Source organism: Bos taurus, chromosome 22 (assembly GCF_002263795.3).
Source record: "Bos taurus isolate L1 Dominette 01449 registration number 42190680 breed Hereford chromosome 22, ARS-UCD2.0, whole genome shotgun sequence".
Classification (NCBI taxonomy): Eukaryota; Metazoa; Chordata; class Mammalia; order Artiodactyla; family Bovidae; genus Bos; species Bos taurus.
Genome location: NC_037349.1, coordinates 10,528,266 through 10,551,192, shown reverse-complemented (window position 1 = coordinate 10,551,192; position 22,927 = coordinate 10,528,266). Strand labels below are relative to the sequence as shown.

General features: G+C 44.7%; 1 protein-coding gene across 8 annotated transcripts in view; it reads left to right on the top strand.

Moving 5' to 3' along the window:
• The first annotated feature begins 189 nt into the window (after positions 1–189).
• MLH1 (mutL homolog 1) overlaps positions 190–22,927 on the top strand; it is a 93,167-nt gene continuing 70,429 nt past the window's right edge. The window contains exons 1-11 of one of the 8 annotated variants that reach the window (XM_059879752.1): positions 190–418; positions 2,551–2,641; positions 4,723–4,821; positions 8,199–8,272; positions 9,866–9,938; positions 11,015–11,106; positions 12,704–12,746; positions 12,873–12,961; positions 15,152–15,264; positions 18,871–18,964; positions 20,041–20,194. In XM_059879752.1, the coding sequence (XP_059735735.1) occupies positions 303–418; positions 2,551–2,641; positions 4,723–4,821; positions 8,199–8,272; positions 9,866–9,938; positions 11,015–11,106; positions 12,704–12,746; positions 12,873–12,961; positions 15,152–15,264; positions 18,871–18,964; positions 20,041–20,194 (1,038 nt within the window). In that variant the 5' untranslated portion in view covers positions 190–302. The other 7 variants (NM_001075994.2, XM_024982841.2, XM_005222490.5 and 4 more) reach the window with 7 other exon arrangements.

The window sequence follows — 22,927 nt, the reverse complement described above, 5'->3', positions numbered from 1 at the left end:
GCAGGAGCCAATAGAAAGAGTAGGCCGCGATTGCAAGCGCGCAGGCGCACATCTTTCTAGCTGCGAGGCGAACGGAAGCCGTGTTAGGGCGGGACTAAGAAACCGGAATCACGGACTTCACGGGCATTAGAGCTGCCCAATCAGTAGCTTCCTGGTCCGGAAGTGACGCTACAGCCCGAGGGTTAGGCTGGATTTCGTCAACAGGATTGAGGGAAGGACGTGGGCAAGAAACTGTATGGAGATTGGCTGGAGGTACTTCCAGTGAGCTTCACGCCGTGACCCGGGGATCGTCTGGCGCCAAAATGTCGCTTGTAGCGGGGGTTATCCGGCGGCTGGACGAGACAGTGGTGAACCGCATCGCGGCAGGGGAAGTTATCCAGCGGCCGGCTAATGCCATCAAGGAAATGATTGAGAACTGGTACGAAGGGAGTCAAGGCTTTCTCGAAGGCCACTACGTAACGGACCGCCGCTATGGATGGCGCGGACACGCCTCCCTGCCCTGAACCCAAGTGTGTGTGGTCGCGGCTGCAGAGGCCCAGGCTACCGTCTGCTCCCCTCACGTGTCTTCGAGCGGTCTCGCGAGACTTTAGGGTTGTTGGGGGAGCAAGGACAGTAAACCAGTATTTTAGCATCATTGTTTTAATGATGCTATTAACTAAGAAACCTTTTTAAACTGTATATGCAGAAGGTGCAAGTTTTTGAATGTCTAAAAGTTTTATAATTTAAATTTCTTTCTTCTTTCAAACGGTACCATGGGTTATCAGTTTCTTGCTTATTCCATAAGTCGTCCATCGACATTCAACGGTACAATTCACTTTGAGTTATATTCAAAATTAATTGTTGGGAGAGTTTAATTTGTGATTTTCCTATTATTGCCAGGTTAGTCCCCATTTAGAATTTTTTAAATTATTTTAATTGTAGGCTAATTACAATATTGTATTGGTTTTGCCATACATTGACATGAATCAGCCACGGGTGTACATGTATTCCCCATCCTGAACCCCCCTCCCACCTCCCTCCCCATCCCATCCTTCTGGGTCATCCCAGTGCACCAGCCTGAGCACCCTGTCTCATGCATCGAACCTGGACTGGTGTTACCTGTTTCACATGTGATTTATACATGTTTCAATGCTATTCTTTCAAATCACCCACTTAGGATTTTCCTACCCTTTTTGCGGAGTCACTTCGAAGATCCCTTATCTCTTGGGGGTATTCCGGGGATTCTGATGTTTAGAACTGTCACACAACCGTTGTGGAGGGAAGAGGTTAAAAACGTGGAAAGAAGGTTAGATGTAAACTGTAAACTTCAAAAAGGGCAGAGGCTCCTAGTATACCTAAATGTGTCGGCTCCTTTGTGTTGAAATGCTTTGATTGATGTGGGGCTTCCCAGGTGGTCCAGTGGCTAAGATTCTGTCCTCCCAATGTAGGGGGCTGGGGTTCAATCCCTGGCCAGGGAACTAGATCCCACATGCTGCAACTAAAGATCCTGCGTGCTGCAATGAGACCTGGTGCAGCCAAATATTTAAAAAAAAAAAAATGCATTGATGTTAATACAATCCATACGTTAAAGGGAAAAAACAAGTTCCAGTTGGAAGGTTTGTAAAGGGATTGTTCTGAAAACATAAACAACCATGGGGATAATGAAAGAACAGTGGGTCAGAAAGAACCACCAGGACAAAGGAGGAGAATTCGAAAATGGACAGAAGAAGCAGGGAATCTGAGCATTGTCTCTCCTTATGACTTTACTTATATAGTTGGCAAATGGGGGCTTTTGTTTCTCCAGTTTTAGAATTAACTAACGGAGCAATTGAAGTGTGTTAAGGTACCGTTCAGGAACACCACACATATTAGATCACTGGCTTACAGTTCTCCAAGAAATTTTGTATGGCGTCTAGCTGTGCTGTTTTTAATACACAAGTCGAGATGGCTAAATGCAACTTCAATTCAGGGACTCCTGAGAAAGTTCTTTGATATTTAAGTAACTTATTATCTTATTTCTGAATAAATAATTATCTTCCTAAAGAGGAGGTAAGTTCTTTTTCTCATGCAGCCCCAGGCTGATTTCTTTTCTCTCTCTCTAGATGTTCTATGCTTGTAGGCTTTTCTTTGAAGGGGTAATAAGGTGTATTTAATTTTCTGCAGCACCATTTTTTTCTTTCTCCCAACATATATTTTCATAAAGAGGCTAGTGGAGAAAAACTTACAGAATTTTTTCCTTAGTGACATTTTGTAAGGGTCATGTAGGGTCCTGGGGCTGAATAAAGTTTGAGTAACAGATGGTAGAATTAGTTTAGAACTAAAGGAGCAGAAATGTTGCTGAATGTCCTATTGGAAGTGATGGTTGCCCCCTCTGCCCCTCTCTTCTTTCCTTCCCTCTCTCACAACATGTAAGCTGATAACATTGTGGTCTCAGAGTCTTTAAGACAAAAGAAAAACACATTCATCAGTCTTGTATTTGAAGTTTATTCTTATGCCTTGATTCATTTTAAAATACGTGCATTGGAATAACTGCAGAGTGATCAATTACTATTTTTTTGTTTGATTTGCCAGTTTAGATGCAAAATCCACAAGTATTCAAGTGGTCGTTAAAGAGGGAGGCCTGAAGTTGATTCAGATTCAAGACAATGGCACTGGGATCAGGGTGAGTAAAACCTCAGAGCAGCAGGATGTTTGTGTGCTTCTTGTGTTGCATCTGCGGGAAGTGGTGGACCTTTGCCCTGTTCTGGAAACTTCAGGCTTTTATGGGTGGGATTGTTTGAGAACTTCAACAATAAATATTTATTGAATACCTATTCCATGCCGGGCAGCGTTCAGGAGAGTAAGGAGGTCAGGGATGGAGTCATGAGGCCGTTTAAAGGTTGAGTGTTCTGAGCATAGAGAACAATACACACAAAGACCGCAAAATGGGAGCTTGCCTGACATGCTGAAGAACTAGCAAGGAGCTTGGGGTGTCTAGGACGGGGTGGTGGGGGCACTGGAAGAGTAGCAGGAGGTGAGGCCTGAAGGGGAAGCAGGCTGAGCATGCAGGAACTTGTGGGATGCTGTACAATCTTTGGCTTTTACTCTGGATGAGGAGGGACATGATTAGAACATTTTGGGCCAAGAGGTAATGTAACATGGTTTGGCAAGTTTTATAAGAACTCTTCTGTCTGCAGTGTGGAAAATAGACTGTAGCAGGACAGGACAGAAGCAGTGGTATTCTTTGTTGATGATGATCAACAAAGCTCTCAGAATTTGCTGGTGTAGGGAGTAAGAGAGAGGAGCCAAGAATGCCTTCAAGGTTTTGGCCTGTGCAAATAGAAAAAGAAGCTGCCATTTACTGATGGGAAGGCTGTGAAACAGGCGGATTTGGGAAGATCAGAAATTCATTTGGGGGTATGTTAAATTTAAGATGTCTGTCATTTGGATCCATGAGTGAGTTTGGAGTGCAAAGTAGAGGTTTGCTCTGGAGATAAAAATTTGGTGTAGTGCATTTAATGGTATTAAAAGCCGTGAGACTCACACGAAGAGACACTTGACATGATTAATCATTAGGGAAATAGAAATAAAAACTTCAGTGAGATCCCACTTGACATCAATTAGGATGTTTGTTATAATTAATTAGTTACTAAAAAGATTGTCACCATATCCTGCCTGCCATGTGCTTCATACAGTGGGGTGTCACTCCAGGACCTTTCTTCAGATGTGTAAGCTCCCTCATCCGTTAAACCTTTGATGTCTCAAAAAGGAAATATTGGCAAGGATGTTGATACTTTGGAGCTCTTGTACATTGCTGGTGGGAGTATCAAATAGTGCAGCCACTGTGGAAGAAAATTAAACAATTGCCATATGATCCAGAAATTCCACTTCTGGGTTTATACCCAAAAGAGTTGAAAGCAAGGTCTTAAAGAGACTTGCACACTCATGTTCATAGCAACATATTCATGATATTCCAAAAGTGGAGGCGACAGATGAGTGGATAAACAATATATGATAAATACATAGAATGGAATGTTATTCATCCTTAGAAAGGAGTGAATTTTTGACAAATGCTAGTACATGGATGAACCCTAAAGACAGGATGCTAAGTGGAATTAGCCAGTCACAAAAGGACAAATACTGTTTGTTTCCACTTATATGGCATACCTAGTGTAGTTAAATCTTTAGAATCAGAAAGTAGAATGGTGGTTCCCAGGGACTTGGGGGAGGGGGAAATGGAGAGCTTTTGTTTAATGGGTACAGTTTCCATTTGGGGAGATTTCAGAGTTCTGGACATGGAAGTTGGTGATGGTTGCACAATATTGTGAATGTACTTCATACACCTAGAGAGGGTTAAAGCGGTAAATTTTGTTAATTATTTTTACTGCAATTAAATATATCTGTAAATTTTTAATAAAGGAGTTTCCTAATACAGTAATAATTTTTGTACAATCTGTGAGCCTGCATGAGATCATCGAGAGAGTGAGTGTAGACAGAGCGGAGGTCTAGGGATGGAATTGTGGATTATCCGCTGTCAGGGGAGCCGAGACAGAAGCAGCAGGCCAGGCTGAGACCCAGGTGAGTGAAGAGGAGGGAATGCCAGGGCCTCGTGAAATTCTGGAGCCCAGAGAGGAGGCTCCTGCTGAGTTAGAACTCTTCTCCCAAGAGCATTTTCTTCCTGGAGTCAGTCCAGAAAAGGGAAATTCAGAAAGACTGGGAAAAACGAGTAACATAATTATTTACTTGTTTCTTTGCACCTTGTAGAAAGAAGATCTTGAGATTGTGTGTGAGAGGTTCACCACAAGTAAACTGCAGTCCTTTGAGGATTTAGCTCATATTTCTACCTATGGCTTTCGGGGTGAGGTAAGCTGAGGATGAAAGCAGAGTGTAAATATCCTCCTATGATAACATTTCTGCCGTTTGGCAGCCTGTGTTTCTCAACAGGTCAGTAAGGTATCACACTTTTTACTCGTTCAGTTCAGTTCAGTCACTCAGTCATGTCCGACTCTTTGCAACCCCATGGACTGCAGCACGCCAGGCTTCCCTGTCCATCACCAACTCCCAGAGTTTGCTCAAATTCGTGTCCATTGAGTCGGTGATGCCATCCAACCATCTCATCCTCTGTCATCCCCTTCTCTTCCTGCCTTCAATCTTTCTCAGTATCAGTGTCTTTTCTTATGAGTCAGCTCTTCACATCAGGTGGCCAGAGTATTGGAGCTTCAGCCTCAGCATCAGTCCCTCCAGTGAACACCCAGGGCTGATCTCCTTCAGAATGGACTGGTTGGATCTCCTTGCAGTCCAAGGGACTCTCAAGAGTCTTCTCCAACACCACAGATCAAAAGCATCAGTTCTTTGGCGCTCAGCTTTCTTTATGGTCCAGCTGTCACATCCATACAGGACCACTGGGAAAACCATAGCTTTGACTAGATGGACGTTTGTTGGCAAAGGAATGTCTCTGCTTTTTAATATTATGTATCTCCAGAGACACCCAAGTCTCTTGATGGAAGAAGACTGTACCACTTACCAAGTTTTCTTGTCCCAAATCAGATGTGAATCTCAGGCAATACTTAGATCTGAGTACCAGTATACCAAAAGTACAGGGAGAGAGGGAGCATGGTACAGGGGCTGAGACTGGGAAATCACGTGATAAAAAACTTGTTTCCTATAAAGTGAACTGCACAGGGGAAGAAAGGCCAAGAAGGGAGCAAGAATCAGAGGTTAGGGGGATTTAAGAGGTATATGAGCCAGCTCCAACGTGTGGGTATTACTTGGATCCTGATTTGCACAAACTAAAATTGTTTTGAGACAGGTAATTGAACTCAGATTGATTATTTGATTTTATTGAGAAATTACTGTTAATTTTCATGATATAAAAAGTTTCATGGGGTTTTTATTTTTTGAGTCCTAATCTTTTAAGTTATATTCTGATGTATCTATAAATGAAATTATATGGCCTATCATGGGAACGTATGATATAGAAAATGGATAAAAATACTTTTAAGACTAAAATAACTTATATTTTTATGACAATACTCTGTGAATATAAAGATATCATTCAGTATATGTAGGACTACATAAATTATAATGGCTACATACTGTTCTATTACTTACTTGTCCTGTAGTCTATTTAAAGGTTTCCTGTTGAACGTTTATGCTCTGTGCCATTTCTTTCATGCCTAATGCTCTGGTGAACATTCACATGTACAGTGTGTTTTGTTCAGTTAATTTTCTTAGGATAAATTTATAGATAGAATGTTTGTGAGTAAAAATACGCATACATTTCCAGTAACTTATATTAGCTTCCTATTGCTGCTCCCCTAAATGACCACAATCTTAGTGGTTTAAAACAGTACATGTTTGTTATCTTACGGTTCTAGACGTAGGGGACATGGGTATCACTATGCTAAAATCCAGGTGTTGGCCGGGCAGTGTTCCAGCTGTATTCTGGGGGCTTTGGGGTACCAGAGAAACTGTTTGGGGGTAGTTATTTGCGGGGATGAGAGTGAAGGGAAGGGAAGGGAATGGAGCCAATTATTTTTCATTTTAAGCCTTTTTATAGTTTTTAAATTTTTTATCATGTGAATGTATTTTTACTTTGATTTTTTTCTTTTTTTTAATTAAAAGGCAGCTTTTTATGACCCAGTTGCCACAATTCAGATCAAATCCAGGTGGTCTGAAGCACCCTCCAGCTCACAGTGAGCTCCAAGTTGTTCCAGGAAGGAGTAGCATCAGACTGTGAACCTTGAGGTTCCCCTGACTTCAAGTAGGTCTCACGTCAGCCCTGGCAAAGCAGTTTCATTTTGACTTTGCAACTTCCCAAGTCAGTTCCTAAGCCCAAGGCCTTCTGTAGCCTTAGCCCAGTTGTAGGGTATCTTTGGGGTTGTGATTAAACAGGGAAGATTTACTGAGGGATTGCTATGTGCCATCCATGTTTTCAGCCCTTTGTATGTATTAACCGTTTCACACTTGACAACTCTGAAAGAGTAGGTTCTATTATTATTGTCCTGTTTGACATACTGGGAAACTAACACTCAGACTTTAAGAAGTGTGGCTGGAGTGCACAGCTGGAAAGTGGCAGAATGGGGAACTGAGCCCTGGCAGTTTGACTCCAGAGTCTGTGCGGTTATCCTCTTACCCCAGTGCCTGTACAAAGGCCCCTGAAGCAGCTGGATCATCTGCCAGTGGCTTGCTTTCTTCATGGTGTTGGGTAGTGTTGTAGTTTTGGATGTATTTCATGTCCTTCATTATCCAAATCTCGAAATCATTAAAAAAAAAAAGTCTCAAAATCGTTTACATATTTAATAATGAAAATTAGGACTTCTCTATACCTCAGATGGTAAAGAATCTGCCTGCAATGAAGGAGACCTGGGTTTGATTCCTGGGTCAGGAAGATTCTGGAGAAGGGATTGGCAACCTACTCCAGTATTCTTGCCTGGAGAATCCTGTGGACAGAGGAGCCTGGCGGGCTATAGTCCTTGGAGTCACAAAGAGTCAGACTGAACTGGGTGGAAATTAGCTCATCACAATTCACCAGGAAAGTCCAGCTAGGACCTGGTAATCTCTGAGCCTGAGCCATGGTCCTTGTTAATGAACTGAAGCTGCCACCACTGTATTTACTGTTTGTGCAGATGTTGTCACATATCAAAATGCTTAGGTTGTGTTTTTTTATGCTGTGATGTCCTGTGAAAGGAGATACAGGTTCCAAAGGAAGGGCCAGTGAATCAATCTTGATTTTCAGGGGGAAAAATAGTCATTTAAAAAAAAATTTGTTTTGTCTTAACTGCATAATTAAGAATTTTTATTTCTAAACATAAAATTGCTTACAGAAAACAGTTTTGAATACAGTTTACAACACTGTCAATTTGGAGTGATTCCATTATCCTATTTCTGAAGGTAGCTTTAAAATTGTTAGAAGACAAGTCATTGAGAATATTAAATATGCCTATAACTCTACACCTGAACACAGTTGCTGTTAACATTAATTCTTGGTTGTGTTTTCTTTTAGGACTTTTATATGTATATATTTTTTCCCCTTTTGTTCTAGTAATTGTGCTGTAGATTCCGTTTGATAGCTTCCTTTTTTTTTTTAACCTGTCATCAAATGAGTGAGCAGAGTGCTCGTTGTTGCCATTTGTTAATACAAAACAGAAGAGGCAATTTAGGGAACTTCTCCCTTAATGCGAGATGGGGGTGACCCAGGAGTGGGCGTTTCTTTCACTCCATGTCCTTTGCTTCCTTAGGCTCTGGCCAGCATAAGCCACGTGGCTCACGTCACCATTACAACCAAAACGGCTGACGGGAAGTGTGCATACAGGTATAGTGCTGGCCTCTGCTTAGCGTATAGATTCATCCCGAAACATGCTTTGTCCTGCAACTCAATGTAATCCTGTCTAAACACGAATGTTACCTTTTTTTGCCTAGATCTTGGGTACATTTTCTTTCCTCCCTTTGGATTAGTTGGTAATCCAAAGGGGTGGTTGTAAGTAATAATCTTCCTTCATGAACTTGTGAAAGGTCCACTGTAACAGATTACAAGTGCCTAGCACCGTGTCTGTTACGCTGAGGAGGGCTGAGTCAGTGGGAGCTGTGATGTCACTCTGCCCCTTGGCCCTTCAGCAGGGCATGACTTTGGCCTGATTACGCGGCTGTGGCTGGGGTGCCAAAGGATTGTGACTCCTTAGCTGCCTCTGATCCCGGCCACACGTGAGTGCCACTGTGGATTCCTTCCCACAGGTGTCCATTGGCTGTCTCTTATGCTGGCACAGAACAGGAAGGGGATTCAAGAAATCAAAATCATGCCTTTGCTGTCATAACCGTTGGCCATTACTAGTGAAAGATGGGTATTCAAATCTAATTCCTGCCAAAAAGGAGAATTTTTTTCTTATCATACAGAGTGTTAGTTTATACAGAAAACAGCTTCAACAGAGGGCAGTTCAGTCTGTTTCTCAGCCCTCTTCCACAGATGAGTGTGTGCCGTCCATGTTATGGACGATGGAGCATTTCAGTCTGCAGCACTTGGTGCTGAAGGGGGTTGACTGGATGCAAATTGCAACAGCCCTAGGACCTGGCTGCAGATATGATTAGAATCTCTTCTCACAAACAGGGGAGGCGCTTGTGAGTGAATGTCTTCTGAAATAGCCTGGGGCACAGACTCCATTTCTTTGCCTCTGGAATGTTATGCCCCTGCTTGGGACCTCTATAGCTTCCCCTGTGTGGCAGGATGAAATCCAGAATCTTCCAGAATCTTCGTCATAGCAGCTCCTGCGCTCCCCAGGTGCTCAGTCCATCTTCCCAGCCTGTCCCCACAGCTGTGCTGCTACATATTCTAAAGCTTCTGTGCTTTTGTCTATCTTTTCCCTTCCTGGATGGACTTCCTGCCCTCTCCACTTGAGAAGAGAGCAGTCAAGGGCCCAGGTGAAGTGTCATCTCTTCTGTGACACTTCCTCCCACCCTACCCCAGGCTCAATGTTTTCCTTCTCTGGACCACTGGCGTCTTGTTCCACACTTCAGGAAACAATCTGTCCCCTCACTAAATCAAGAACCTCCCAAGGTCTGTCTCTATTTCAGGGTGTTTACAGGCCTGATACATGATAGCCTTTCAATAAATGATTGCAGAATTATTGAAAAAATGTTACTGTCATCTTAGGCAGTGTCATAAGTTTTGTTTGTAGCCCAGAACTCAGAAACTAAAAATGTAGTAGTTGGTAAACAAAAAAATAGGGATCTTTTCCCCGCTTCTTTGGTACCCATTTAGGATGGTTATGGAAGTAGAAAAAGGGAGGAAGCTGGTAACTCAGACAACATATAACATGGCTATATTTTAATCTGTTGTTGATGTAACTTACTTTTTTACTCTTTGGAGAAGTATCCTCTATTAGCTACCAGTATCTCTTATGTTTTCTGATAGAGCTCATTACTCAGATGGAAAGCTGAAAGCACCTCCTAAACCGTGTGCAGGCAACCAAGGGACCCAGATCACGGTAAGAACGGTACACAGGAGGTGACGTTGTTGATAAAGAGGTTTGTGTAAATACTGAAATAAAAGGCAGAATTGTTTCTGAGTTCTCAAAGGATTGATATAATGAATATTTACCAGTTAATAGAAGCCTCAAGATATCACCCTATAAGAAAGAGAAATGATGATTGATTTTTGTGACATGGCAGCCTGCCCACCACCTCCTTTATTTTAAGAGGCTGGGAGATTCTTCTATTGAGATGGCAGAAATTGGTGGCAGGGTAGCTGCCATTGAAAGAACCTTAAACGTGACTCCAGAAGACAAGTCCAGAGTCCTAACCTTGCCACTCAGCAGCAGTGTGTCCAGAGGCAAGTCATTTAATGGCCGTTCATCTTACTTTGCTCCTCTATCAAAGAAGGATGGCACAAGGAGTATCTGACCACTCATTCAAAGGGCACTTGAGTAACACAATTGTGTTATGAATCAGGAGAAAGGCTGTTAAGCTGCCTTATTCCTGTGGTGCCACGTTTGGTGTGTTTCTCTTCCAGGAGCCCATGAATCACCCTGCTATCACGTTACACGTGCCACCCCTGCACCCCTGCCCCAGCCAGGGCACATCTGCTTGAAGGCCCCAAGCCCTGGGCGTGATGAGGCAGGTGGGGGGCGCAGCAATGAGGAAATGAATGTGTACTTTGCATCTCATGTTGACCACAGTATGATTTCTAAGAACCCCCAGAAGATCTAACATTATTTCTAGTTTGCAAAGGTTTCATGCCATGTGGTGTCACAACGGTTTATAGGTTTATCTTTGCCCCACTGAATCCTGTGCTGTTTTGGGCAGGACTGTGTATTTTATTTGTTGTCTTATTCCCAGCACAAGGCAAAGAGCCTGACATGGAGGTGGACCCCAGTGCCTCTCTGAGAAATCAGTGAGTCAAGTGGGAGCCTTGCTTTCTCTTGTTAAGGCAGCCCTGTCTCCTGCCCTGTCTTCTAACACTTAGAACTGTGCTGGTGGTGAACACAGTTGGACTCTCTGCCTTAAGACCATGCTGTACTTCCATATACTTCTGTGAATTTACAAAAAACAACCTTCTGTTCAGGTGGAAGACCTTTTTTACAACATATCCACGAGGAGGAAAGCTTTAAAAAACCCAAGTGAAGAGTATGGAAAAATTTTGGAAGTTGTTGGCAGGTACAGTCCACAATCTGGGCATGGGTCTCTGAATCATTCTGTCACCAGAGAAATGTGTTCTGGTGTTAGAAATGGAGAAGAGTTGCAGAGCTAAATGGTAAGCAGCAATACCAGCCCATAAATTGTTTCTGGTCAAAGGTTAGGTCAAGGTTATTCTCTCTGTCTCTGAAAGAGAATAACGTGCAGGAGGTGTTCAGGCTACATTCTCAAGATGTCTTTAAGACAGCCCAGATCTTCCGAGTTTGTGAAAATAAAATCAGAGACAAGGAGGAGTAAACGAATTCTGGGCTTTCTGTCACGTCCCCAGGGGAGAGCAGTTGTTTGCTCTATCTGTGAAGGGTCTTTGGTGGCAGGCAGAACAGACTGTAGCTAACCTAGGCCCAAAAGAGATTTATTGAAAGGCTAGGAGTGACTCCGCAAGTAGAAGGAAGTGTAGACAGCTGCTGCTTGAAGAGGCCAAGAAGCAAGGTGGCTTCAGGGTTTTAATGTAGTGTCTGCGCCCCAACGCTTTTCATTCCTCTCCTGAGTCTGCTCAAGAGTGTCTTCTGGGAGAGTGCATCTGATTGGCGTAGCCTGGGTCCCCCCCGTTGTGTGCCCACATCTGTGGGGAGGTGATTTCTCGATTGGCATTCTCAGAAAGGATATACAGGTGGAAGGGGGATAGGTGGTGTCCCAAAGGAAAGAGTAGGGGCTGTTAACAGAGGGAGAAGGGACCCAGGGCAGGTGAAAACAGCATCATGTTCAGGATTGACTTAACTTGCTAGTATAGTGGCCCCAGCATGGCTCCTTGAGCCTGCGAGTACTTGAGTTGCAACAGAGGTGTGTTAACTATTTCTCAGTATTGCTACAAAATCTAAAATCAGTAAAACACGTGCTTCTAATAAGGTGGAATGGACTTCATTAGATAAAGTCCACTCTGTTAATAAAGTGGAATAGACTTCCTCATCAAGTTTCTTTGCTTTTTCCCCTGGAGTCATATGAATCAGTATCAGAATGTTAATTAGCTCCTGTAAATAGAGGCATTCTGGGTGACTGTTTTGGTTCTAGGTGTGGTAAGTGAACTGTTACTGAATAAGTGCGTTTTGCTAGGCACAATCCTTCAGTTCCTGGGCCCCATGGAGGGAGGAGGAGTAAATGGGAGCCAGCGGAGGAAATGCTGGGAGATCCTGAAGCAGGACCTCGTGGGGAGGAAGACATGGGTGAGGAGGGGGCTGTGTTAGGGTCTCAGAGAGAAGAACAGTACAGGGGGTGGTCAGGCTACATTCTCAAGAAGTTTTTGAGGCCACTCAGATGAGTTTGGAAATAAAACTAGGCAAGGAGGAGATTGTATTGAAATACCCTCAAGTCTAGTCAGCAATGCATGGAAGCAAAAGAGAAACCTGTGTTTTGTTCATTTCTGCCACATTTAGCAATGAGGTCTTCATGCAGTCTCTGCTGGTTTATTTTCATGTGGGCAAAATATGATATTTAAAGATATGTTTGTTTGTATGTATCTTTGTGTAGATTAGTTAACTCCACTCATTTAACTACAAGGGGGCTCCTTCTCCTATGGTGCATTTGGCTTCTCTTTTTTACTATTTTGTTTTTTCTCTGCCAGGTATGCAGTACACAATTCGGGCATTGGTTTCTCAGTTAAAAAAGTAAGTTCTTAATTTATAAAGGATGGTTATGTATTATAAAAGTAAGAAGGGCTTTTTTTTTTTTTTTAGTAGTTGGCTATGGAGACAAGGTCATGGTATTTCAGTCAGCCCTGTTCTCTTTATCAGCAAGGTGAAACTGTAGCTGACGTCAGGACCCTGCCAAATGCCACCACCGTGGACAACATTCGCTCCATCTTTGGAAATGCTGTTAGCCGGTATGCTGATAACTTGCATTTTTTAAAATCTTCTGTGTTCTGTCACATTATTTTGGAATCTGTTTACACTTGCCTGAAGAGTTTTTTTCAACCAAGTGCAGGCTTGTTTTTATGCTTCAGGCTTGTCGTGCTTCAGATTATTTTGTATAATCAGTGCTTCTTGGGTGCACGTCATATCCTAGGTGGTCTGGCTGCAAACTGTGTTTTCTCTCTAGGTCTCTGTCTTCAGAACATCTCGGGTGTAGAAGAATTCTGTCCTCCGTTGTTCCCGCTTGTCCTTGTATTTTCATAATTGTCACTGGGATTGCATTTATTACCACTCAACATTTATTCTGGGCTTTGTGCCAGAAGTTAAAGATATAAAAACAAGTAAAATGTTTCTGCACTTGAAGACTTCCCTGTCTGGTGGCAAGCAGTGTCGTGTCCCTAGATCTTCATGGTCAAAGCCTCAGCAGGAACATTGCTTGTATTCTGGGTTTCTCACGACATTCCCCTTGATGGGTGAAAGCCACTGTTTCAGTACATATCCGTAGCTTAATCTCAGGGCTTTGCAAAGCCCACAGTGTCTGCGTCATAATCAGAGGGGACAATACTAAGCGCCTTCTGTATGCCAGGCAGGCCCCAGAAGCTGGGGGTACACAGGTGAATGGGACCGCCCCTGACTTTACCTTTTCCAACAATCTTAAAAGCAGGAGCAGTAGTCCAACGACTCAGTTTTCTACTCCAAAGGGGACAAGTTACTCACCCTTTGAACAAAATCAGGTTCCTAACTAGAGAACAGTCAATTTGCTTTTAATTACCCTTTTGTTACTTATCAAGTATTAAAGAATTATTTTTCCAGTTCTGCTCCCAGAGCAAACAGAGTTCTGTTGACCAAATTTTAAGACCCAGTGAAACTTTTAAGAGCTCCTTGGCCAGATTCTAAGATTCAGAATTAGTTGTTATGAAACTCTTAGACAGTATAAGAAACTGGAAATCCCACGGAGGAGCAGGTCCCAAAAGAGGTTTCCCGAAAACCAGCCTCTTTTGGGGAGAGAGGGCCTGCTGGTTCGCTGCATGGGGAAGCATGGGAAGCTGTGCTCTACGCAGACTTGGAGTACACACCATTGCCTGTGGAGCATCAGCTGTCCTTCCAGGAAGCGTGTAATGAGCTTCTGCTCCTTGCTGGGCACTGTGCTGCGGGGTAGAGATGGGGAGGAGGGAATAAAGCAGGAAGGATTCTTGTCCTCAGACGACTCATTCTCTATCTGGAGAGACATAGGAAATAATTATTACATTCATTAGTGACTGCGCTCAGTGGCTTAAAGGAAAAGTATAAGGTGGGGCATCTCCTGAGATTAGGGAGAGAGATTGTCATGGAAGGCTCTTTGAGGAGGTAATCCCTAGATACAGCGGGTAAGGAGGAATTAACTAGCCGGTGTGTGTGCCAAGTCGCTCCAGTCGTGTCCAACTCTGTGAGCCCATGGACTGTAGCCCTCCGGGCTCCTCTGTCCACAGGATTCTCCAGGCAAGAGTACTGGAGTGGGTTGCCATTCCTACTCTGGAGATCTTCCTGACCCAGGGATCGAACCAGTGTCTCTTATGTGTCCTGCTTTGGCGGGCAGGTTCTTTACCACTAGCGCCACCTGGGAAGCCAAACCAGCAGAGGGAACTTTCCAGCTGGAGGGACTAGCACTTGAGAGGCCCTCAGGCAGAAATGAGCGTGGCTCATGGGGGGACCTTGTTTCATCTTAATAGATGTCCCTGCTCCTCGTAAACACACTCTGGGGGGCACCACACAGGAGCCTGTTATGTTCCCCATCAGCAAAGTAAGAGATTTTCAGCAGAGATGATTTCGTTGGAATCTCGTCTTTGGGGCTGAGTTACTAAGATACATAGAAGTTTCAGCAAAACAACATCTCAGAACTTGACTTGCCATGTCCCAACAGTGACAGTGACGACTGACATATCATAAATGCTTGGAAAGTGTAGCTAGGTGGGTGAATGGGTGGCTAGATGGGTGGGTGAGAGGTTGGATAGACAAATGGGTGGGTGGGCCTGGACGATCTTAATGAACCAAGTCTCTGGGATCCACACTTGGCAGAGTCAGTTTACGGGAAGGAGCCCTGATTTTTCCAACTCTGATTCTTTAGAGTGTTTGAATTTTCCAGGTTTTTGAAAAGCCTCAAAATTTCTCATTTTTCCAACCAGAGAATTGATAGAAGTTGAATGTGAGGATAAAACCCTTGCCTTCAAAATGAATGGCTACATATCCAATGCAAACTATTCAGTGAAGAAGTGCATCTTCTTACTCTTCATCAACCGTAAGTGAGAAGGAGCTATGTGGGGAAATCACTCCACAGGGAACTTTCAGGGGCCATGGAGGAACTTCTTAGCCACAGGTTTGATCACACCCAGGGAAACATGCAGAAACGTGGTTTAATTAGGAAGTAGTTATTTCTGCCCTGAGTCTCCCCAGTCCTCTCACACGTGCTCAGTGTTGGCTGCCGGTTGCGGAGTCAGGTTCTTGCCTCTGAGAGGATGCCCAGGAGAGGGCATCCCAGCCCCTGTGAGCCAGTGCAGCTTCCTCCCTTCTGGCCTCAGGGCCTTACCAGCAGGCCCAGGGCAGACCTTTGTTCTCTTCTTACATAAGACCCACTGTTGGAAATTGCCCGCAGGGCACAGGGAGGGGGTATTTTAGGTGCAGGCAGGGATTTTTCCTTCTTTTAAATGAAGTGTAGTTGATTTACAGTATTGTATTAGTTTTAGGTATACAGCAAAGTGAATCAGTTACACACTTACGTATATATTTTCGGATTCTTTTCCATTATAGGTTATTGCAAAATATTGAATATAGTTCCCTGTGCTATACAGTAAATCTTTGTTGTCTGTTTAACATACAGTGGTGTGTATTGGTTAATCCCACGCTCCTAATTTATCCCTCTTCCGCCTTTCTCCATTGGTATCCGTAAGTTTGTTCTCTATGTTTGTGAGTCTGTTTCTGTTTTGTAAATAAGTTCAATTGTAGTATTTTTTACATTCCACACAAAAGTAATAGAATAATTTGTCTTTGATTTATTTCACTTACCATATTGCTGCAAATGGCAATATTTCATTCTTTTTTATGGCTAATATTCCCACTGTAAACGCTTATACAAAAATACACACCACGTCTTCTTTGTCCACGCATCTGTTCACGGACATTCGAGTTGCTTCCATGTCTTTGCAGCTGCGAATTTTGGGGTGCATTTGTTCCTTTTTGAATTGGAGTTTTCATTTTCTCCAGATGTTGGATTATATGGTAACTCTATTTTTAGTTTTTTTTTTTTAATTAATTTTTATTGGAATATAGGTGCTTTAGAATGTTAGTACGGCAAAATGAATCAGCCATCTGTGTCCATATATCCCCTCTCTTTTTTTTTTTTTTTAATTAATTTTATTTTATTTTTAAACCTTACATAATTGTATTAGTTTTGCCAAATATCAAAATGAATCCACCACAGGTATACATGTGTTCCCCATCCTGAACCCTCCTCCCTCCTCCCTCCCCATACCCTCCCTCTGGGTCGTCCCAGTGCACCAGCCCCAAGCATCCAGCATCGTGCATTGAACCTGGACTGGCATCTCGTTTCATACATGACATTTCACATGTTTCAATGCCATTCTCCCAAATCTTCCCACCCTCTCCCTCTCCCACAGAGTCCATAAGACTGTTCTATACATCAGTGTCTCTTTTGCTGTCTCGTATACAGGGTTATCGTTACCATCTTTCTAAATTCCATATATATGCGTTAGTATACTGTATTGGTGTTTTTCCTTCTGGCTTACTTCACTCTGTATAATAGGCTCCAGTTTCATCCACCTCATTAAAACTGATTCAAATGTATTCTTTTTAATGGCTGAGTAATACTCCATTGTGTATATGTACCACGGCTTTCTTATCCATTCATCTGCTGATGGACATCTAGGTTGCTTCCATGTCCTGGCTATTATAAACAGTGCTGCGATGAACATTGGGGTACACGTGTCTCTTTCCCTTCTGGTTTCCTCGGTGTGTATGCCCAGCAGTGGGATTGCTGGATCATAAGGCAGTTCTATTTCCAGTTTTTTAAGGAATCTCCACACTGTTCTCCATAGTGGCTGTACTAGTTTGCATTCCCACCAACAGTGTAAGAGGGTTCCCTTTTCTCCACACCCTCTCCAGCATTTATTATTTGTAGACTTTTGGATCGCAGCCATTCTGACTGGTGTGAAATGGTACCTCATAGTGGTTTTGATTTGTATTTCTCTGATAATGAGTGATGTTGAGCATCTTTTCATGTGTTTGTTAGCCATCTGTATGTCTTCTTTGGAGAAATGTCTATTTAGATCTTTGGCCCATTTTTTGATTGAGTCATTTATTTTTCTGGAGTTGAGCTGTAGGAGTTGCTTGTATATTTTTGAGATTAGTTGTTTGTCGGTTGCTTCATTTGCTATTATTTTCTCCCATTCTGAAGGCTGTCTTTTCACCTTGCTAATAGTTTCCTTTGATGTGCAGAAGCTTTTAAGTTTAATTAGGTCCCATTTGTTTATTTTTGCTTTTATTTCCAATATTCTGGGAGGTGGGTCATAGAGGATCCTGCTGTGATGTATGTCAGAGAGTGTTTTGCCTATGTTCTGCTCTAGGAGTTTTATAGTTTCTGGTCTTACGTTGAGATCTTTAATCCATTTTGAGTTTATTTTTGTATATGGTGTTAGAAAGTGTTCTAGTTTCATTCTTTTACAAGTGGTTGACCAGATTTCCCAGCACCACTTGTTAAAGAGATTGTCTTTAATCCATTGTTCCTTTTTGAATTGGAGTTTTCATTTTCTCCAGATGTTGGATTATATGGTAACTCTAGTTTTTTAAGGAACCTCTGTACTGTTCTCTGTAGGGGCTGAACCAATTTACATTCCTACCAACAGTGGAGGAGGGTTCCCTTTTCTCCACACCCTCTCCAGCATTTATTATTTATAGACTTTTTAGAGGTTAGGTCAGACTCTTAGTGTGTCGTTCACTTACCTACGCACTGGGCAGGCTCCCTCGGGTGGCAGGGACGAAGAACACTCCTCCAGCGTGTCTCAAGTTCAGAAACCTCAGTGAAGGGCCCCTTTTGTTAGGTTACGCAGCACAGCGACATCACCGAGGCAGCTGTGGGTGACGTAGTGAGCACTCAGAATAATAGTTTCCTCGCTCATAAGATCACGGCCTCTTTCATTGGAAATAAAAAGATGTGACATATCCTCTGCTCCACCAGGTCAGGAAGTAGATCGTCAACAGGTCAAGAGTCTGGGGAGAAAAGAGAGCCGTGTTGTTTGAAAATAGATCTTCCTCTGATTTTAGTCTTATCTTTCCAGCTTTTATCGTTTTCTACCCTCTCAAGCCTACCTCATCTCCTAAATTACTCTCCGCATGCAGTCAGAGATTTGTACCCCCTGAAATGCCTGGAAAATGCACTTGCCCTTAAGTCTCTGTTCAGCTGCCCCAGTGTTGGAGCTCCCTGAGCCAGCGTGGCTGCCGCCTCCCCCACCATTGAGCACACCGGCTCCAGTGGTGGCCCTTACCACGGGGAGCTGGAACTAGTTTATTCACCAGCGTTTGTTTCCCTGCTTGTAGCCCAGAGTGTATATTTGCAGAATGAGGTTCTGAGCAGGGGCACGCGGTCTGCCTGGGCTGCCGGGGAGGGGTGAGGAAGGGAGCAGGGAGGCAGAATTGGCTGTTGTTGCTGCTCTGGGGAGAGGAGAGCCCCACGCCCCCAGTGAGATGCTGGGGGATCCCGATGGTAAAGGGGGACTGATGTGGATGTCGCTCCAGCCGTGTTCTTCCTGAGCTGATGTCCTGGCATGGTATTGGTGTGCACCTTCACCTCACCCTTTAGGACACATAGGAGCTAATTCCTTTTATTTTCTAGATCGTCTGGTAGAGTCAGCTTCCTTAAGAAAAGCCATAGAAACGGTGTATGCAGCGTATTTGCCCAAAAGCACACACCCGTTCCTGTACCTCAGGTAAGGCAGCACTGAATTACTCACTCAGGATTCATAGGGAAGAGAAATTCTGTCCAGCTATCCTCTCTGAAAGAGCCATGGACTTGTTAATTAGCCCAGTGAGAGTGAACCCCATATCCCACTGGCCCTTTTCACAGGTAAAAGGCACAGTTTTCCTTTATTTATTCACTTCTGCTATAGAATCCCACCGAGAGCTTCCCTTGTGCCAGGCAGTATGTTAGTGAAACAAAAGTGAACATCGCCTTGCCCCTGAACCAAGAGGAACCTGCCTTAACCTGGCAGAGAAATCCTTTTCTCCTACGGGTCCGTCCAGCGCCCTCTACTGACAACACTTCACACTGCCACGCTCCCTTATCAGAGCTTGCAGTGATAGATGCTGGCTTTGACCTGAGGCAGTAAGTTGATGGCACAGCCTCTAAACTGACTTTTATGCAACATTTTAATGTTAGAAAGTTCTCTCACATATATTATTTTTTGTATATGTTTTTACCTCCACATAATACTGAACAGTAAGTAGGGACAGGTTCATGGTTACATATGGGGGAACTAGTCCTGAGACATTAACACATTGTTGACTGGGGAATTTTTGCAGAAACTGACACCTGTCATTGATGAGTTGTTATGTACATGAATATTGAAACACTCTGGTCTATAAAGTTTGGGTAACAAGAGACATATTAATAGTTTGCTGGTCAGCTAATTATTAAATGCCTTGGCCGTGAGTTATGGAATGAGAAATTCCGCTAGCTCTGGAGTGATGGTAATGACAGCTGATGGATGATAAATGTGCCGGGTGCATGCTAAATGCTTTACACGAATTTAATCCCCAACATGTATTAGGTCCAATTCACAGGAATTGGAAATCAAGGCATAGAAACATGCTGTAACCTACCCACAGCCACTCAGCTCTCAAGTAGCAGAGTCAGCATTTGAACCAAGGTCACTCGGATTTGACCTTCAAGTCTTAACTACTGCATCATTTGGCCTCCCCAAGTTTCCTGCCCACCGCAAAGATTGTGAGTGAATTTCCTGCATTTCTCACTGTGTTATATAGCTCTTCTCCTTTTTCCTGCCAGTCTAGAAATAAGCCCCCAGAATGTGGATGTCAACGTGCACCCCACGAAGCACGAGGTTCACTTCCTGCATGAGGACAGCATCCTGGAACGGCTGCAGCAGCACATCGAGAGCAGGCTCCTGGGCTCCAACGCCTCCAGGACCTACTTCACCCAGGTGGTGGCGCCTCCTCAGCTCTTTCCCCGGTGCCTTTGCCACTGAAAATGTGCCCTGTCACCCAGGAGTGCCCAGACATTTCACTGTTGCTTTATAAGACTTTCTACTTACTTTGATAATTTTCTTTCTTTTTTTTTTTTGGCCATGACCTGCAGCATGCAGGATCTTAGTTCCCTGACCAGGAATCAAATCCATGCCCCCTGCAGTGGAAACTCAGTGTCTTAACCACAGGACCACCAGGGAAGTCCCACTTTGATAGTTTTCTTTAAGCACCTTTCTTGAACCCAACTCTGAAGGTTCACGGTGTTAGCCCTGAGCCTGGAGTCGTAAGGCACTGAGTTCTCTCTCTGCCTCTTTCTGGGGTCTTTAGACCACCTTCCTAGGAAAAGGGGCTGTCTGAAACAGAGTGGGGCACCTCTCTCCTGCATTCCCTACTGGAGATGTTTAGAGGAGGCTCATCCCCCATATCTGGGGGCAGAGCGCAGGGGCAGGGCCCTGGGCAGGGCCTTTAGTCAAGCCTTGTTACCACTGTGTGACTGACTTTCGCTGACCGCCACATCTCCCTCAGTAAAGATGGAGCTGGTCACCCCCACACCCAAGGACGGTTATAAGTGGTTGGTGAACAGCAAGTGGAAAATGTCTGGTCCAGGACCTGGCACCATTCAACTTACTACAATTATCCAGGTTCTAAGAGCATTGATTATAAACTGCTCCCCTTCTCTGGGGCCTCAGTTTCCCCATCTGTACAATAAGCAGGTGGTAGTACCATCTCCAGTGTCTGGTTGCAGCTCTGAGGTAACTGCCCAGAGTAGTGAGAGTGGGTTCATCGGAAACACAGTGGACACCACAACTAGAGAAATGGAGCCTTTTCCCCCTTAAATCACACTGGGTCCTGGAAGCAGGAAGTGGGCTTCTGTGAGCCCTGCTTCTCTGAAAACTTTCAAAATGGCCAAGCAGGTGAGTGCCTCCCCAAGGGCATTCCTGGTTACCTGCAGAGAGCCTCGATGGGGGATGGTGTGGGCTCCAGCAGTGAGCAGAGTGCCCTTGGGGCAGCCGCGCCTGCCCCGGGACCTGCACACGTGCAGGTTGTTGGGGGGTGTGCCTGAGCCCTCAGAGCGGGTGCTGATACGGAAGGGCTCCATAACTGTCGGTGGTTTTCATCCATTGTTGCTGACTCAGCCTCAGTGCCCTTGACTGCTCCCTCCCCAGATACCCACAGAAGCCCCCTGATGGGCTGCTGAGGTTGCAGCAGAGACGGATTCCTCCCTTCACTGAGGCACCCACGGTCTAGAGTCCACATCCCACATGAGAGAAAAGCAGACTTGGAAGGGAGGGGGCTCTTGTCCCAGACTTGAGCCTCAGAGACGTGAAGGAAGGGATGTGGAGCCTGGGCCCCAAGGCTGAGAAGGAATTAGATGGGCGGAAGGGGACAGGGGTGCACAGGATGTTTCTGGCAGAGGAGAGGATGAGGATACAGGCTTGGCCAGGTGGTGGGGGAGGGCTGCAAGATAAGAGGTGTTGAGGATCTGAATGCTGAGCGTGCTGTCAGCGTTCTCCATGCTGGCTGCCTGATGGGAATCACCTGGGCCCTCCCCGAACCAGTAAATCTACCTCAGGGGGTAGGTCTGGGCGTCGGTGGTTTTTAAAAGCTTGGCCAGGCATGGGCATGCGTAGGTGGGGTTAAGCAACACTGGGCATGTGTGAAGGCCTACGCTCACTGCAGAGTTCAGGTCAGTTTGAGGGGTTTCATCAGCAAGGTAAGGAGTGTAACTTCAACGTGATGGGAACGGACAGGATCTGGTTTGCATTTTACGAAGAGCTCTCTGGCTGCAGCATGGAAAGCGGATGGAAACCCACAGCGACTTGGGCAAAGTGAGGAGGGAACCTGGACAGAGGACATATCTCTGATCTCTGATCAATAGTTGAAATCTGGAAATGCCAGCACCTGGGCCTTAGTTGGCTGGTGGGAAGGGGAGGAGAGGCCTGGAGGAAGGGGTTCACCGGAGTCCCGGGAGGCGTCTGTGGCTCTACCAGAAAAAGAACCTCTCGACTTCCCTGCTTGTCCTGTCCTGCATGAGGCAGATTTGTTAGATTCCATTTTCTTTCCCGAGATAACTCCGTGTGGGTTCTGACACGTGTGTCTTTAGAAGGAAGGTGGGTTTCTGGATCAGAGGACCCGCCTCTGTCTGTCGGTGCACTGTTCTGGGTGAAGGTCTCCATACTCAGACTGTCCCCGCTCCCCTGCGGTCTTCAGAACACCTTCTTGCCCTGGCTCCTCACTTTTTGGCCCTGGGTTGCCTTCTTCCTTCTCCCCAGCTTGGGCCTTGCCCTTCGCTCCTGGGGCCAGGACAACAGCAGCCCTGGTTTGCTGGGTTGCCGTTCGGTGTGAAAATTGGGAAGCCTGGTGGTGCTTGTGGCTTGTTCCAGCTCCATCATGTTGGACGAGGTGTTTCACTTTTCTGGACTTAAAAGTGACTCTGCAAAGTAGTTTTGTTAGTTTCTGCCTCCCCAAACCCACCTGTGGATTGCACAGGCAGATGAAGTAAGTACGTCGCAAGTAAGTATCGCCGTGGTAAGGTTCATCAGTGGGCTCCGCTGCCGACAGCGGATTCACGGTGATTCCTTCACCGTGAAGGTCACCATTAGTGATTAGTTTCACCATTCCTTGATGGTCATTGCCTGAGCCAGTTATTTCATTAAGATTGTGAGATTATGATTTTCTTGATTTTATCA